General features: G+C 37.3%; 1 protein-coding gene and 1 non-coding gene across 11 annotated transcripts in view; one reads left to right on the top strand and one right to left on the bottom strand.

Annotated features, from left to right (window-relative positions):
• PPP1R42 (protein phosphatase 1 regulatory subunit 42) overlaps positions 1–19,249 on the top strand; it is a 70,579-nt gene that overhangs the window by 6,448 nt on the left and 44,882 nt on the right. For 9 of the 10 annotated variants that reach the window (XM_078352576.1, XM_078352575.1, XM_078352574.1 and 6 more), the window contains exons 2-5: positions 2,105–2,317; positions 5,046–5,212; positions 6,712–6,850; positions 9,066–9,182. In XM_078352576.1, coding sequence (XP_078208702.1) covers positions 2,189–2,317; positions 5,046–5,212; positions 6,712–6,850; positions 9,066–9,182 — 552 coding nt within the window. In that variant the 5' untranslated portion in view covers positions 2,105–2,188. Of the gene's footprint in view, positions 1–309; positions 389–2,104; positions 2,318–5,045; positions 5,213–6,711; positions 6,851–9,065; positions 9,183–19,249 lie in introns of all 10 variants that reach the window. The other variant, XM_054246314.2, reaches the window with a different exon arrangement.
• Positions 7,888–8,075, bottom strand: LOC118148737 (U2 spliceosomal RNA). Its single transcript, XR_004735646.1, has one exon. It is a non-coding gene; the product is annotated as a U2 spliceosomal RNA (small nuclear RNA).

Here is a 19,249-nt window from a genome sequence, read left to right as displayed (position 1 = left end):
TTATTTGTAGTCTACTGTATTCATTTTTCTCCTAAGCACTGATTTCATGTCCAGAATATTGTACACATTGAGGTATTTGGCTGGTTAAAGTCCATATACACTGAAATCATACTGTTTAATTTTAAACTGTATTTTTGGTTACATTTGTAGTAAATGAATGTGAAGCACAATTGGCGAAACTGGGATATTTATCACTTAAATAGCTATACTTCCTGGGCAATCGAAAAAAATGTGTTACCTCAAACCTCTAGACAATTTATGGCAATATTTTATTTACTTATTTAGAGACGGTCTCCCTTTGTCACCCAGGCTGGAGTGCAGTCACGTGCTCATAACTCACTATAACCTAGAACTCCTGGGTTCAAGTGATATATAGCTGGAACTACAGGTAGGTACCACGACCCCTGGCATGTTCCCCATATTTAGCAGTCCTCATATATTTCTGGTGAGACACTTAAGATAACCCAGTTAAGATAACCTTATCTGTGAACAAAAGAGTAATAGAATAATAATAATGATAACAAATGTTTATTGACCTGTGTACCAGGTACTATGCAAAACACTCCATAACAATTATCTCACCAATCCGCACATTATCTCTTAGACATAGGGACCATTATTATCCTTATTTTGTAAGAAATTGAAGTAATCTGCCCGAGATTGCCTAACCAATAAGTGATGAAGCAAATTTGAATCAGGCAATCTAGATTGAAAAACCCTGGATTATGTTGCCTCTTTGCGGATTATGGTTGTACTAACAAAACATAAAATTTCTAGGCCAGCTTTATTTTCAAGTATTTTGCACCACTGTCCTATGTACTTAAGGTTTTCACACCGTATATTCTGATTTAGGAGTTTCAGACTTATGGTCTCTATCGTACCGTGGATAAAGGAGCCAAGAGACCTGGTCCCTTTTTTTAACTGTCACTAACTTGAGTAGCTTGACGTATATCTCTGGGACTTAGTTTCTTCACCTGTGAAATGAGAACATTGTAGGATATTCCTGGAGGGCCTTTTTGACTCCAGGAGTGAATTATAATCCTTTAAAAGATGCCCATAAGCCAGGAGTAGTGGTACACCCCTGTAGGTTCCAGCTGAGGCTAAGACAGGAGGAGTTCAAAGATTGAGCTCAGGAGTTCAAAGATTGCAGTGCACTATGACCATGCCTGTGAATAGCCACGGCACACCAACCTGGGAACCATAACATGACACCCAGTTGTTTAAAAGAAAAAAGAGGCCGGGCGTGGTGGCTCATGCCTGTAGTCCCAGCACTTTGGGAGGCTGAGGCAGGTGGATCACCTGTGGTCAGGAGTTCAAGACCAGTCTGGCCAACATGGCGAAAACCCATCTCTACTAAAAATATAAAAATTAGTTGGATGTGGTGGCGGGCGTCTGTAATCCCAGCTACAGTTTCCTGAGGCAGGAAAATAGCTTGAACCTGGGAGATGGAGGTTGCAATGAGCTGAGATCAGGCCATTGCACTCCAGCCTGGGCAACGAGCGAAATTCCGTCTCAAAAAAGGAAAAAGAAATAAAAAAGATAATTTGCAATGATTCAAATACTAATTAGGAAGAAGAAAAGATTTAAAAGTAAAAGTGAGGCCGGGCGCGGTGGCTCAAGCACTTTGGGAGGCCGAGGCAGGTGGATCACGAGGTCTAGAGATCGAGACCATCCTGGTCAACATGGTGAAATCCCGTCTCTACTCAAAATACAAAAAATTAGCTGGGCATGGTGGCGCGTGCCTGTAATCCCAGCTACTCAGGAGGCTGAGGCAGGAGAATTGCCTGAACCCAGGAGGTGGAGGTTGTGGTGAGCCGAAATCGCGCCATTGCACTCCAGCCTGGGTAACAAGAGTGAAACTCGGTCTCAAAAAAAAAAAAAAAAAAGTAAAAGTGAATGAGTATCATGTATTTAATTAGTTTTGATGCTTTAAATCTTTTTATGAAGTGTTAAGTCAATACACTTAGAAAATACCACAGTGGCCCTAAAAATGTCTATAAACTAGCTTATCAAATAGTTTCATACAAGGGAATTATTTAAAATGTAAGAATAACTTTTCCTTAAATTGCTATATCATAATGCTCCTTTTTTCTTTAATCTTTAGAAAGTTGGAAATAATACCTAAACTTACTTGTTGACATGGTATCAAAACAGAGCTTTTGCTGAGAGTTTGATTTATAAAGAAATTATGGTTCGACTGACCTTGGATCTAATTGCCAAAAACAGCAACCTTAAACCCCGAAAAGAAGAAACCATTTCACAGTGCCTGAAGAAAATAACTCATATAAATTTTTCAGACAAAAATATAGATGCAATTGTAAGAACTTTGAAATTATTTTCCATTTATATATAATTACTAATATAAAGTTTTGGAATTGGTTTGGGGGCATACCTAATATATTAACTATATTTTCGTTATTCTCATTAACTTTTTTTTTTTTTGAGACAGAATCTCACTTTGTTGCCTAGGCAGGACTACAGTGGTATGATCCAAGCTCACTGCAACCTCCGACTCCCAGGTCAAGCAATTCTTGTGCCTCAGTTTCCCCAGTAGCTGGGATTACAGGCATGTGCCACCATGCCCAGCTAATTTTTGTATGTTTAGTAGAGGCGGGTTTTACCATGTTGCCCAGGTTCACCATGTTGAGTTCTTGAGCTCAAACTCCTGAGCTCAAGAAATGATCCGCCTGCTTGACCTCCCAAAGTGCTAAGATTACAGGTGTGAGCCATCGCACTTGGCCTTTATTAATTTATTTTTATCAGTAAGCATTATATTGTGTTTTTAACTTTCTACTTGTGATATTAAATTTGTCAAAATTAAATCTATAAAATATAACTGATTTTTAAATATATAAAATATATGTATATGTTCTTCTACAACACTGTACAGTGTCTCAAGCTGGATTTGAAACTGTATGTTGGAAAATAATTTCATTGATAATAATTACTTTGGTATTATTGTAAAACCTTGAAATATACATTTTTTAAACATACCAAAATGTTAAGAAGTAACTATGTGAGTGCCATATTTCAAAAGTTTAACAGTGAGAGAAGATTGGGAAGAGGGGTGAGGGATAAAAACTACATACTGGGTACAGTGTATACTGCTCAGTTGAAGGGTGTACTAAAATCTCAGGACTCACCACTAAAAAACTTATCCTGACCAACCATGGGGGCTCATGCCTGTAATACAGCCTGGGCAACAAAGTGAGACTCTGTCTCAAAAAAAAAAAGAACTTATCTATGTAACCAAAAACCATCTATACCCCCAAAACTATGGAAATAAAAATTAAAATTCACACAAGAAAAAAAAGTTAACAGTGAAATATTTTTTGCATATAATTTAACTGGTCATGTAAATATATGTTACATTCGGTCAATTATATCAGACAAGTTTATGTTTATCTGGATATAATCTGAAACTACATTTTTTCAGCACTAAGGTAATTCTTGGCTATAATCTGGGAAACTTTAAAGGCTGCAATAACTCTTAAGCCATTTGTGTTGGTATCTGTTGTTTACAATAAATGCTAGAGTACAGGTGAGAGAAATTTTCTTGGAAACACAGGAGCTTCCTGAGGGCAGAAATCATGTCTATTGTTTCACATCACTCTAAATCCCTCATCCATTACAATGCCTGACTCATATTATGTGCTTAATAAATATTTATTGAGCAAATGAAAGAAATACTGAAGCCCCAGGCAAAATGATCAATTAAATGCTTGATTTTTTTGTAGGGACCCAACTCAGCTCCTGTTCTAGATACATTTCTGATTTCCTGGTGCTCCTTCTTCCCATGAATTCCTTTGCCCAAACCTCATATTTCTCTTTTGTTGCCCAGAATGCTCTACCTCATCAAATCATTTAAGACTACTTTCTCTGGAGACCACCCAGTAAAGTCCCCATTCCATACTCTGTCCTCACATCAATCAATGCTCCTCCAGGGTGGATGATCTTTGTTAGGAGGGGCAAATTGGTTAAAGTAATTCACTTTAAAGTGAGAATAACTTCTAAACTTACAGTTTCCAGCACATAGCTGTATTTTAAAAGATGTTAACTTAATGAAGGCTGAGAAAGTTTTGAGCAGAACTTCACTTTATTGCTTGTCTATTTACTCTAGGCTGATTCTGTCATGACACAAAAAAAATGACAGCCTTTTAAAAAAATCCCGTTAATTACTGTCTTATCTCAAAAGTAACTGGTAGCTGGGCATGTCGGATCATGTCTGTAATCCCAGCTATTCAAGAGGCTGGGGCACTAGGATCACTTGAGCCCAGGAGTTCAAGACCAGCCTGGGTGAGACCCTGTTTCAAAAAAAAAAAAATGTAATTGGTGTTCTTAGTCATATAAAATATATATAAAAAGAAAGAATGTAATCCTATTCAGACACAATCACCTTTAACATTTAGGTAATATCCTTTCAGTCTTTTATTCATATAATCTTACAATAGTGGGTCATACTGAATGTACTATTTTCATTTAATTATATATTATGAATTTCATTTAATTATGTATTAGATATTACTGAAGAAACAAAAGGTATTTAATGGTTCTACAGTATTCCTTTGGATACCATTATCGTAGTTTTTAAAAAATTAATCTATGATTCTTGAATATCTAGATGACTTCCAATTTTCAATATTATAAACCATAGTAGTTGACTTCCAATCCTAAATAAATATTAAACCCTATTTATAATGTTGAGACAATAATTTGCTTCAACTTCCAGAGGAGCCTGATTGCTTCCAGGGAAAATTTCTTGCACTGGGAAAATCTTAACAATTATGATTTTAATGATATAATTTTAGAATTTCTTTAAAAAAAGAAAGGAAAATTACAGAATTTATTTTGTAATCAATCTAGTCTAGAATTTCTTTCATAATCATTCTGGTCTTGTTTTAACTGTGCTAAGAACAGAGAAATACTGTTCTTTTATATTAACTTTAGGGAAATTTGCAGAATGATCAACTGAAAATTTTTCTTAAAAACTAACTTTTAACTTTTCAGGAGAAATTACATTTGACATGTTTTTGTTTCCCTTTTAGGACGACCTCTCTCTTTGCAAAAATCTTAGTGTTTTATATTTATATGATAACTGTATTAGGCAAATCACTAACCTGAATTATGCCACAAATCTGACCCACTTATACCTACAAAACAATTGCATTTCATGTATAGAGAATCTCAAGTCATTAAAGAAACTGGAAAAACTGTAAGTGCTTTTATTTTTTAATAATGTATCTGTTTTTCATGATTATAGTACTTAAATTTTTTTGCATGCAGACATTTCCATTTTTTGCATTAAATTCCAAAAGTAAATTGAATATGAAATCGATATTATTTCATACTCATATGAAAAAACCCATATGATTCCCACATGGGTTTTGTGGAACAGACCTCAGTTTTTAGTCTCTTGTACTATTATCAACAAGAAGTAAATTGTTTCACACATATAATGCTTAATAATTTGTGTTCTATTAAGCCTGATACACTTTTCATTCTGGGGAGTGGTTGTCTTAGGGCTAATAGGGATATCTAAAACATCCCCATGTAGGCTCAACCAATGAAAGAAATTTCCATGGAACCCAGATGAATTATGTGCCTTTCAGAATCACACATCTCATACCATCTGGTCATATAATTGATCCTATTGATGTAAACTTGATTGTAAAAGGCATTGAATATCTAGATGGCTTCCAATTATATAATGGAATGTAACTGGTAGCTGGGCATGGTGGATCATGCCTATAATGATTATAATTAGGCAATGAAGATTGGTGGATCCAATTTCCCCAGATTGGAATAACTGCCATGCTTCTCAAAGAATGGGCTAAAGGCCTCAGAATGGGGACACAAGAGTTGGCTGGTGAATGCTTATTAAAAATGCAGAGCACTGGGTTCCAACCTACATATCCAAATTAGACTCTCCAGGGGTTAGGCCCAGATATCTTAATTTTATTTTTATCTCTTGGGTTGAGACAGAGTCTTGCTCTGTCACCCAGGCTGGAGTGCAGTGGTATGATCATGACTCACCACAGCCTTGACGTCCCAGGTCCAAGTGATCTTCCCACAAGCATGCACCATCCTGACTGGCTGGCTTTCTTTCCTTCCTTCCTTCCTTCCTTTCTTCCTTCCTTCCTTCCTTCCTTTCTTTGTCTCTTTTTTCTATTCTTTCTTTCTTTCTCTTTCTTTCTTCTCCTTCTTTCTCTCTTTCTTTCTTTCTTTCTTTCTTTCTTTCTTTCTTTCTTTCTTTCTTCTTTCTTTCCTTTGAGATGGGATCTCCCTATGTTGTCAAACTGGTCTTGAACTCCTGAGCTCCCAAAGTGCTGGGATTACAGGTGTGAGCCACTGTGCCTAGCCATGAAATCTTCATTTTTTTAACCTACAACCCAGAAATGGTTATTATCAAACTATCTACCAGGGCTCTTCATAAGTTAGGTGATATGTAAAGAACCCCAGTAAATAGTTTAATAACTATTACAATTTGCTCACTTTTTTAAAAAGCAAAAAATGCATTTTTAGACTAAAGTGTGAGAATATAATTTGTTCTCTTTTAAGTAAACCAACCTTTCACAGATTCAATGTAAACATAATAGTCTACATTTATAATTTTGTTCAGCTCAATGGTTTTGTTATTACACTTTTGTCATGTTTAATAAAGACCACGACATTCCCAGAATGTCTATTTAGAATTATGTCTATGTTTTACAGGTATCTGGGAGGCAATTACATTGCTGTCATAGAAGGTTTAGAAGGATTAGGAGAACTAAGAGAGCTTCATGTTGAGAGTCAGAGGCTTCCCCCTGGGGAAAAGCTTCTGTTTGATCCAAGAACTCTTCATTCTCTGGCAGTAAGTTCACATCTGAATATTTTGATGAGGAATAATAGTGATTAACAAGTTATAATGAAACAGGAATACAGTGAAGGTATTTTTGAACATTGTACATACGCTGCATGTTTATATGGCCAGCTCAGAGCTTATCTGAGGACTGAAGCTGATTTTCTCATATGCAATGTTAGAGACTCAGCATTTATAAAGTGGGATAATAAAATCTGCCTCTTAGGGTAACTGGACGGATGAAAAGAAGAATGTTAAAAGATATGTTAACTGAAGTTCTAATACAGATGTTCATTTGTTCATAATGTGAACCTTGATGATTATCATGGCTCAACATTTTAAAGTTTAGGAAAAAGCTTAAGGGAAGAGGAATGTGCAAGTATTTGGAAACTTTTAAACAATCTAGTAGAGAGCCATTGTAATAATAAGTTGTTTCCTCCCAGGATCCTGATTTGATTGTAGGTTGCACTACATACAGTTCTACCTCATCAGAACTGTGTAGGCCTGGGAGTCCTAGGGTTGGGGCTCCAACTGTGTTGCCTGACAACCGGTTACATTGGATGGAGGTGCTATAATAAATTGAGAAGCCAGAGGGTACCACTTAGGCTCCTGCTAATCCTCAAAACAAGAGACTTGTTGGGATAGGCTAACTTCAAATCTGGGGCAGGAGACATAAATGGGACATGGTAGTTATTTTACAGATTTCATCAGTTTTATTTTATTTATTTATTTAGTTTTGAGCTGGAGTCTTGCTCTGTCACCCCGGCTGGAGTGCAATGACAAAATCTTGGCTCACTGCAACCTCCACTTCCCAGATTCAAGCAATTCTCCTGCCTCAGCCTCCCAAGTAGCTGAGACTACAGGCACATGCCAACATGCCTGGCTAATTTTTGTATTTTTAGTAGAGATGGGTTTTCACCATGTTGGCCAGGTGAGTCTCAACTCCTGACCTCAAGTGATCTGCCACCTCAGCCTCCCAAAGTGCTGGGATCACAGGTGTCAGCCACCATGCCCAGACTCATCAGTTTTATTTTAGAGGGCCCAGAAATAGAGGATAGTGGATGGATTTTGACCCGAATTTATAAAAATTAAGAAGTAGTTCCCCCAATACTTTAGTATCAGGAAATATTTTTTCTAAATGTTGGCTGTGCATGATGGATGCCTCCATCTTTTTTTTTTTTTAAACTAATAAAAACAGATACTACACTTGATCTCAGCCAAAAGACCATGAAGCAATGGTTGACTCCATCTTGGTAGATATTCCTAAGCCTCATAAGATGACTTTGATTTAGTGCTACAGCAACACTGAAATTCCTGTTAATTAGCTAATTATTATTTTAACTAGTTTCTGAACATATGGATTGTCAAGAGAAAACCATAAAGACAGGTAGAGAGAAAAATAAAAACCAGGTATTATTTTATTCGTGGTATGCTTCCTATTTAGCAAAACAAAGACAAAAACTGTTTCTTCCTATGTAAGTACAAATCTTTTTAGAGACAGAGTTTTGCTCTGTCACCTAGGCATGATCTCTCTCACTGTAATCTCCGCCTCTGAGATTCAAGCAATTCTCCTGCCTCAGCCTCCCAAGTAGCTGGGACTACAGGTGCACAGCACCACGCCTGGCTAATATTTTTTATTTTTAGTAGAGACAGGGTTTTGCCACGTTGGCCAGGCTGGTCTCAAACTCCTGACCTCAAGTAATCCATCCGCCTCACCTCCTAAAATGCTGAGATTACAGGCGTGAGCCACCGCACCCAGCCCCATGTAAGTACAAATCTTAGTATTTAGCACATAATGATAATTTGCTAAAGCTACAGTAAGCATTTTTTCTATATTGTATTATTCGTTTGTTGGTGCACATTTTTCTTTCTTTGCTTTTTGATTCTTGGCTTCTTTATTCTATAAATTTATTTTATATCTTGGAAAAGGAAAATATGACTTATGGAGGAATTATAGGGAGAAAGAATAAGTTACATAACATTATGATTCTAAAACTTCCATCTGAAAAATAAAATGCAACAAAAAGAATTACATGGCTTTTGATGTTCTTGCCTAAAGAACAAAACAACCTACACTGATCAAGCTTAAACTTTTCTAGGATTAGTATTTCTGGTTCCTATATATGGTATTTAGACTATTTACTAATTTTCAAGGATTAGGATTTCTGGTTCCTGTATACAGTATTTAGACTATTTACTAATGCTAACTTGGTTATTTTTCTTACAGAAATCCCTCTCTATATTGAATATCAGCAATAATAATATTGATGACATTAAAGACTTGGAAATACTGGAGAATCTTAATCAGCTCATAGCTGTTGACAACCAACTTCTGCATGTGAAGGTAGTATAAAGAAAAATTAATTTTAAGATAGTTACATGAAACTGTGATTGAAAAATATGTGTTTTGAAATAGCTACAAAATAAATATATCACATTAAAAGCTACTCTGGATTTGTTCTAAAATTAGCTAATGAATACTTCTTAATGTATTTATTTGCATAATTCTGTCCTCTTATTTGGTGATATCCTTCATACTCCAATGCCTCTATCCCTCACCAACAGAATAAAAGTTTCTGAGAAGGGAAGCACCTCTTCTTTGCATTATTTCCCCACCAAGCCTTTCCTTCTAGAGAAGGAAAAGACTAGATTTCTTGCCCCTTAAGACTGATTTCCCAATGAATGAGTTTCTAGTAACTGTGACTAGACCTGAACTCTCTCTTGGCTACTTCCTTTTGGGGAATTACTTGAAATTGTTCTGATTGAACTTACTCTAATTTGTGCCAGTTATACTGATGTCATGTTATATCATATAATGCCATATTCATTCAATTATTTATTTATTCAAATAGGTATTGGCCACCTACATATTTGTCAGGCTTGTACTACTCAGTGTAGAACAAAGAAAGGAGTATATGGTCTTCATCTTCAAGAAACCTATAACCAACCAGTAATGAGACTACAACATGATACTGTTTTTTTTTGTTTTTGTTTTTGTTTTTGAGATGGCATCCTGCTCTGTTGCCCAGGCTGGAGTGCATTGGTACGATCTTGGCTCACTGCAATCTCTGCCTCCTGGGTTCAAGCGATTCTCCTGCCTCAGCCTCCCAAGTAGCTGGGACTACAGGCACGTGCCACCATGCCTGGTTCATTTTTTGTATTTTTAGTAGAAGATGGGGTTTCACCATGTTAACCAGGATGGTCTCAATCTCCTGACCTTGTAATCCACCTGCCTCGGCCTCCCAAAGTGCTGGGATAACAGGTGTGAGCCACAGTGCCACAGTATTACCATAATACTTTTTATAAGTATTATGGTAGCCCTAACTCAGCCAGGGACTACAGAAGGCTTCCTTGAAACAGTCATCTATGGGTTGAGCAATGCTATGACCTCAGAGTTTCTGGTTTGGCAATGGAATGAGCTGTGGTATAATTTCTTGACATATGAACCACAGGAAGAAGAATGAGCTTCTTTCTCCCAAAAGCAGCTTTTGTTTTCAGAACAGTCATCTGGTGACCCTAAAAATGTTATGTTGACCTTGTTTCCAAATTCAGACCCATTACTTGGCTCATCTCATAGCTGCTATAAGCAATAGATAATTATGAAAATAAATATATGTATTCTAGCACAAATGAATTACTCAAAATATCCAAAATGCCACTGAATAATCAGGATGGATGTTTGAAATAAGAAGGGCTTAGGAAGCATGACTCAATTGGTTGTTTCAACTTACAATATGAAAAAGTAAGACGTTCATGGGATAAATTCTGAATTAAAATATATTTTACATTTTATTTTATTTTTTGAAACAGAGTCTCACTCTGTTGCCCAGGCTAGAGTGCAGTGGCGTGATCTTGGCTCACCGAAACCTCCGCCTCCCAGATACAAGCAATTCTCCTGCCTCAGCCTCCCAAGTAGCTGGGATTACAGGCATGTAATCAGGAGATCGAGACATCCTGGCTAACACAGTGAAACCCTGTCTCTACCAAAAATACAAAAAATTATGTATTTTTTGTATGCATGTACCTGTAGTCCTAGCTACTCGGGAGGCTGAGGCAGGTGAATTGCTTGAACCAGGGAGGAGAGGTCGAAGCGAGTCAATATCGTGCCACTACACTCCAGCCTGGATGAAAGAGCGAGACTCTATCTCAAAAAAAGGAAAAAAGGAACAATTACAATAACATGTCAGCATCACTACTCTTGCACTCTGGGGCAAGTAAAATAAGGGTTGCTTGAATACAAGCACTGCAATAGTAACACAGTAGATCTGATAACCCAGTTGGTTACTAAGTAGCATGTATAACATGGAAATGCCGGACAAAAAATAATTCATGGCCCTGGGCAGGACAAACAGGCCAGTGCAAGATTTCATCATGATACTGAGAACAACACCCATTGTACTCAGCTAGGCTTGCTGGCTGATGCCTGTAATACCAGCACTTTGGGAGGTCAAGGTGGGCAGATCACTTGAGGCCAGGAATTCAAAATCAGCCTGGCTGACATAGCGAAACCCTATACAAACATTTGTCAAAAGTGGTGGTGCATACCTGTAATCCCAGCTACTCAGAAGGCTGAGGCAGGAGAATTGCTTGAACCTAGAGATAGAGGTTGCAGTAAGCCAGGATTGTGCCACTAAACTCCAGCCTGGGCAACAGAGTGAAAAAAAGAGCATCCATTTTAAAAATTACAAATTCTTTTTTTCTGGGATTTTACATTAAATATTTTTTGGGCCACAGTCGACTTTGGGCAACTGAATAAAGGGGGTAGGAGGGAACTATTATATTATACTCCATGTGCCAGGCACTGTTCTAGGGCCTTGGAAAAACACATCTTAAGTACTGGAGATACTATGATATATAAGACAAAGTCTCTACCCTCAGCCGGGCATGATGGCTCACACCTGTAATCCTAACACTTTGGGAGGCTGGGGTGGGCAGATCAATTGAGGTCAGGAGTTTGAGACCAGCCTAGCCAACATGATGAAACTAGGAAGAAAAAGAAACAGGGAGATTACATTACAGAGGGACAAGGGAGGAAATGGTATGAAAATACATAAGCAAGGCTGGGTGTGGTGGCTCATGCCTGTAATCACTGCACTCTGGGAGACCGAGGCAGAAGAGGATTGCTTAAATTCAAGACCAGCCTGGAGAACAAAGGAAGACCTTTCCTCTACAAAAAAATTAAAAAAGAAATGAGCTGGGCATGATGACATGTGCCTGTAGTCCCAGGTACTCAGGAGGCTGAGGTGGGAGGACCACTTAAGCCCAGGATGGGATAACTTGCCCCAAAGTACAAGACTGTAGTGAACTGTCATCTGTCCACTGCACTCCATCCTGGATAACAGAGTGAGACCCTGTCTCAAAATGAAAAAAAGAGAGAAAGAAAGAAAGTGGGAAGGAAAGAAGGAAGGGAGGGAGGGAGGGAGGGAGGGAGGGAGGGAGGGAAGGAAGGAGAAAAAGAGAGAGAAGAGAGAAAGAAAGAAAGAAACCTTCAGCTCTTAAGAGAACAACAACAAAGAAACCTAAGCAGAGAAGATTGTGAAAAGTGCTGTGAAGGCATTAAATAAGATAACAAAAAAAAAAAAATGAGTCAGTGGATATTTTAGATCAGGTTATTATGAAAGGCCTCTGAAGAAATGACATTTACACTGATAATTAAAGGATGAGAAAGAAGATATGCAAAGAGCTGGGGAAAGAACATACCAGGCACCAGGTAAAGCAGATGCAAAGACTCTGGGGCCACAGAAAGCTTGAGTGTCCAAGGAACACTGTAGTATGGTTCCCAGTGCCTAGCTCAGTTTCTGATACATTGTAGGTGCTCAATAAATACACTGTTGAGTGAATGAAGCGTCAACAGTACACAATATGAGATTAGAAAGAAAGACACAGAGGCCAGATTGTAAAGGTCCTTTTAGGATATGATCACAAGTTTTTACCTTATTCTAAGTGCAACAAAAACCCACTGAAAGGATTGTTTTCTTTTTCTTCCCTTCCTCTGTCAACTGAAGGAATATTAAAAACAAAAAAGATTTCTCTACTGCTATGTGAAGAATGAGTTTCAAGAATGACAGCAAAGAGATCAGTTGGGAGACTACTGCGGAAGTTAAATAAGAGAAGATGGTTGCTTAGAGATGAAGAGGAGTGGGTGGGTTTGGAAATAATGAGTTATATTTTAAGGCAAAATTCATATAACTTCTTGATGAGCAGGATGCAGGCATAAAGGAGGGGAAGGAATCAGTATGACTCCTAAATTTTGTGTGAGGAACTGGGAAGACTGTGGTAGCCTTTATAAAGAAGAAATAGAATAATTCCACCTGGTGAAATGCCTATTGGATATTGAAATGAACATGTCATGTAAGCATCTGGAGTTTAAGGGAGAAGTAAAATTGGAAAGTTTGGGAGTCAACAGCATTTACATGATATTTAAGAGCCATGGCATGGGGTGAGATAGAGAAAAAAGATGAGGCCAAGACCAACACAAAAACCCTCCAGTATTTAGAGATCAGTTAGACAACTCCATCAGGAGTCAGCGATGTAGAAGAAGAGAAAAAGGAGTTTCAGGAAAGAGGGAGTGGCCACTTGCACTGAATGGTTAATGTGAGGGAAAATGAGAGTTTAAAGAACACCTGGATAGAATACCTGATTAACAAAGTTACAGGGGACAAGTTTAATTTGTGATGAAGTTGAACCAGAGAGTCTGTGGGTCAAAAACCACAGCAAATGGTAATGCCAAAAAAAAAAGTGGGTGGATTTCATTAAAGACTGAGCACTGAAATGTCAGAGAGCAAATATTTCTCTCCTGTCTCATGCATACAAGTAGACGCTATTCTCAAAACCCTGTCTACATGGGCTTAAAATGTTGCGTAAGAGTTGGTGAATTTGTTCCTTTAGGGAAACTGACTAGCTCAAGAGAAAACATCTCCCAATCCTGACGTTTAAGGGTTTCAGAGGGAAAATTCCAGCTGCCTGCCCAGTTGCCCCGCGGTGAGACAGTCAACAAGCTTTACCCTCGCACAGAAAGCTCTCATTCACTTTCATGAATAAACAGGCAGCTCAGGATTAGGAGACCTCTGAAAAGAGCCTCTAAAATGAAAGAGAGAGAAACAGAAACAAAAAGAATTCTGAAGAAATAAATCATGTGGAAACAGGAAAATAATCCTTTAAAATCACACTATAATTTCCAAAGAGAAATGAAAAGGATTCCATAACCTTGAAATAAAGGCAAGATTCTATTTTTTAAAGAAACATGAATAACAGAACACTTAAAAATTAAAAATGGGATGAGGAAATGAAATATTCAATATAAGTTTAAATGATACAGTTGACAGTCTCCCAGAAAGAACAAACAAAAACAATGGAATATAAGCAAGCAAAAAAGAAACTTAAAAGAATTAACTCAGAAGACCCAATATATGACTAATAAGAGTACCAGAATCAGAGAATAGGTATCTCAGTCCATTTGTGCTGCTGTTAATAGAATACTTGAGACTGAGTAGTTTATCAGCAGAAACCTACTTCTCAAAGTTCTGGAGGCCGGGAAGTCTAAGATCAAGGCACCAAAGGTTTGGTTTCTGGCAAAGGCTGTTCTCTGCTTCCAGGATGGAGCCTTGGGGCATCCAGAAGGGATGTGTCCTCATGCAGCAGAGAGATGAAAGGAGCAAAATCACCCTTTCATAAGGTTCTCGTCCATTCATGAACACTCTGCCCTCATAAATTAGTCACTTCCTAAAGACCAACCTCTTACTACTATTGCAATGGCAATTAAGTTTCAACATACGTCCAGGAAGAATGAAGCAGGAAAAGTTTCAATATATGAACTTTGGGGATACATTTGGACCATAGAAATAGGGGGAAAATGGAGAAATATATTTTTAAATTATATCTTAAGATAATCTAAAGGGCCATGACGTAGTAATCAGGACCAGAATTGCCCTCCATAAAAACAAAGAGAAACCTAGACAAAATATGTGAAACAACTTTTTCAGACGTTGGACAATAGGCAGCACAGGCCTGTTGTCTCTAAGAGAAAAAAACAACAGGATGAATATTGACAACACTGCAGGGAGGGGAACAGCGAACAAGAACCATAAAAATGTTGCTTTCAGATGCAGTCTTGTGGAAAAAAAAAAAAGAACATGTAAATCATAACCAGAGAAAAATCAGTCAAGAAATAAAAATAACCACAAATGATATGAAGGATAGAATTAGGAGATGAGACTTTTTCTTTCTTTCTTTCTTTCTTTTTTTAAGAGATGAGGTTTCACCATGTGGACCAGGCTGGTCTTGAACTCCTGACCTCAGGTGATCCGCCCACCTCGGCCTCCCAAAATGTTGGGATTACAGGCTGAACCACCACACCCACCCAGCACTTTTTTTAAAACAATTATAAATATACTCTATAATTTAAAGAAATCATGAACAGAAAGGGAGGACAAATGGAAAGTGTGGGGAAAACATAACTTCTAGAGCTAATATATATATATATATAATATATTCATTTATTATATATTATATAAATATATTTACTCTATATTATATATTATATATTATATAATATATATATACATATAAATAAATTAAATATATATTTATATATTATATATAATAAATGAATATATATGTGATATATAATATATAATAATGTACCTATTTATATACATTATCTAATATATATTGTATATTTACTTATATATTATATGTTATATATGTATATAAATATATTATATATTTGTTTTTATATGTATTATATATAACATATATACATTTATATTACATATATATATATTTTTTTTTTGAGACGGAATTTCGCTTTCGTTGGCCAGTCTATAGTGCAATGGTACAATCTCGGCACACTGCAACCTCTCTGCCTCCCAGGTTCAAGGGATTCTCCTGCCTCAGCCTCACAATACCTGAGATTACAGGTGCCCTCCATGCCTAGCTGATTTTTTTTTTTTAATTTTTAGTAGAGATGGGTTTCACCACATGAGCCAGGCTGGTCTCGACCTCCTGAAGTCAGGTGATCCACCCGCCTAAGCCTCCCTAAGTGTTGGGATTACAGGCATGAGCCATCGCACCTGGCTAAAAATATTTCTAAGATAAAAAATTCATTGGATAGGATTAAAAGTAAATTAGCCATTATACAAGATCAGTGAACTCAAAGACATACCATTAGAACTATCCAAAGTAAAGCATGGAAAGAAAAAACTGGAAACAAACAAACAAAAATGAGGGTAAAAGAGCAAGCCCCTATCTCAAAACAAAACAGAACAACAAAAAAGTGGCCCCAAAATTGCCAAATTTGATGAAAATTTTAACCCTTGATCTATGAAGCTCAACAAAACCCAAACAGAAAAATCCCAAAGAAAATCACACTAAGGTAATTTTACACTACAGCAAATTTGTGTAAAATTACACTACAGCAAAATTGCAAAAAAAAAAAAGATAAGAATATCTTAAAAGCGGTCAGACGCAGTGGCTCACACCTGTAATCCCAGCATTTTGGGAGGCCAAGGCGGGCAGATGACCTCAGATCAGGAGTTTGTGACTAGCCTGGCCTACTTGGTGAAACCCCCTCTCTACTAAAAACACAAAATTAGCCAGGTGTAGTGGCACATTCCTGTAGTCCCAGGTACTCAGGAGGCTAAGGCAGGAGAATAGCTTGAACCTGGGAGGCAGACATTGCAGTGAGCCAAGATTGTGCAATTGCACTCCAGCCTGGGTGACAAAAGCAAAACTTCGTCTAAAATATAATAATATCTTAAAAGCTACCGGAAGAAAAACACATTTAAAAGACATTTTATGTACATAGAAAGATAGTAATTATTATAAGCTTCTTGTCAAAAGCAATGCAAGCCAGAAGATTATGAAACATCTTTAAAATACTAAAAAAAAAACACACTTGTCAACTTAGAATTATATATCCAGTGAAACCATCCTTCAAAGAAATGAAGGCAAAATCAAGAAAAATAAAACCTAAGAGAATTTTTTTTAAGACAGGGTCTTACTGTGTTGGCCAGTCTGTAGTACAGTAGTGTGATCACAGTTCACTGCAGCCTCAATTTCCTGGGCTAAAGCGAACTTCCTGCGACAGCCTCCGTATAGCTGGGACCACTGATATGTGCAACCACACATGCAAAAAAATGAAGGCAAAATAAATAATAACTGTATATCATGGGGTTTGTGACATGTAGAAGTAAAATATACAGTAACTAGAGCACAATAACAATACTGGAGAAAACTGTGGTATATTGTTACAAAGTTCTTACATTATATGTGAAGTAGTACCATGCTATTTGACAGTAGCCTGTACATATTTAAAAATGATTGTTTTAAACCCTAAGCAACCACTAAAATATAGTCAGATGTTGACAACTAATAAGCCGATAATGAAGAGAAACTCAAATGCCAAAAAAAAGTAGGGGACAAGAAAAGAAAAAGAGAATAAAGAACAGAGAAGACAAATAGCAAGATAGTCTTAAACTCAGCCAATATCAATAATTATATATTAATATTAATTATTATGTTAATTAACTAGTTTAAATGTTCGATTAAAAGGCAGAGATAGTAGGACTGGATTTTTTTTTTTTAATCCAATCTTAGCTGGGCGTGGTGACGCCTGTAACGTCAGCACTTTAGGAGGCCACAGTGGGAAGATTACTTGAGCCCAGGAGTTCAAGACCAGCTTGGGTCTTACTTATGCTTTAAAAAAAAAATCACAGGGAGAGATCCAAGATGGCTGATTACTAGCAGCTCAGGATTGTAGCTCCCAGTGAAAGTGCAGAGAACGAGAGGACGCCACATTTTCAGATGAATTTTTGTTGCTCACGGACCAGGAGATTCCCAGTGGAGGAGCCCCACGGGTCACCAGCACGACTCTTGTGGCCAGTGCGTCAGTTCTTGGTGCAGAGTAAATGGGACTGGATCCCCTTTTGGTCAATGTTTGGAGCTCCAGGAAGGCAGAGTTGCCTATTCAGCTGATTGAAAAAGGGACTCAAGAAGGAAGCCAGACTGGAGATTCCCGGGCAGAAAAGCACCACGAATCTTAACACCACTGTTTTAGCTGGCACAGTGGGTTGCTCAGATTCTGGCGCTGGGAATCAACAAGTTGGACGTCCACTCAGAGACCTAATTTGAAAGTCAGTAATTACAAAGACAACAGGTGGATAAATTTACAATGATAGGAGGAAACCAGTGTAAAAAGGCTGAGAATACCCAAAATCAGAATGCCTCTCCCTCTACAGGGGATCACAGTTCCTCATCAACAAGGGAACAAGGCCTGATGAAGAACAAGTGTGTTCCAATAACAGAATTAGGCTTCAGAAGGTGGATAATAAGAAACTTCTGTGAGTTAAAAGAACATGTTCTAGCCCAATGTAAAGAAACTAAGAACCTTGAAAAAAGGTTTGATGAAATCCTAATGAGAATAGACAATCTAGAGAGGAATATAAGTGAATTAATGGAACTGAAGAATACAATACAAGAATTTCGCAAAGTATGCACAGGTTTTAACAGTTGAATTGATCAAGCAGAAGAAAGGATATCAGAGGTCGAAGACCAACTTAATGAAATGAAATGAGAAGACAAGATTAGAGAAGAGTAAAAAGAAATGAGCAAAGTCTCCAAGAAATATGGGACTATGTGAGAAGACCTAATTTACATTTGATAGGTGTACCTGAATGTCATGAAGAGAATGAATTCAAGCTGGGAAATATTCTTCAGAATATTATTCAGGAAAACTTTCCTAATCTAGTAAGGCAGGACAATACTCAACTCCAGGTAATACAGAGACCACCACAAAGATATTCCTCAAGTAGAGCAACTCCAAGACATATAATTGTTAGATTCACCAAATAAAGGAGAAAATTTTAAGGGCAGCTAGAGAGAAAGGTCAGGTTACACAGCAGATCTCTCAGCTGAAACCCTACAAACTAGAAAAGAGTGGGGGTCCATATTCAATATCCTCAAAGAAAAAAATTTTCAACCCAGAATCTCACATCCAGCCAAATTAAGCTTCATATATGAAGGAAAAATAAAATTTTTCATAAACAAGCAAGCACTCAGAGATTTCATCACCACCAGGCCTGCTTTACAAGAGCTTCTGAAAGAAACACTATACACAGAAAGGAACAACCAGTATCAGTCATCCCAAAAACTTACAAAAAGGTAAAGAGTATCTCTATAATGAAGAATCTATATCAACTAATGGGGGAAATAGCCAGCTAGCATTAAACGACAGTATTAAACTCACAAATATCAATATTAATCCTAAATTTGAATGGATTAAATGCCCCAATCAAAGATACAGGCAGGCAAATTAAATAAAAAGTCAAAACCCATCAGTCCATGTGTTCTCATTTTTCATCACCCGCCTATGAGTGAGAATATGCAGTATTTCATTTTCTGTTCTTGTGTCAG

This window comes from Callithrix jacchus, chromosome 16, assembly GCF_049354715.1.
Source record: "Callithrix jacchus isolate 240 chromosome 16, calJac240_pri, whole genome shotgun sequence".
NCBI lineage: Eukaryota > Metazoa > Chordata > Mammalia > Primates > Cebidae > Callithrix > Callithrix jacchus.
Note: the sequence above shows the minus strand (reverse complement) of the source record. Positions and strands in the feature narration are given on the sequence as shown.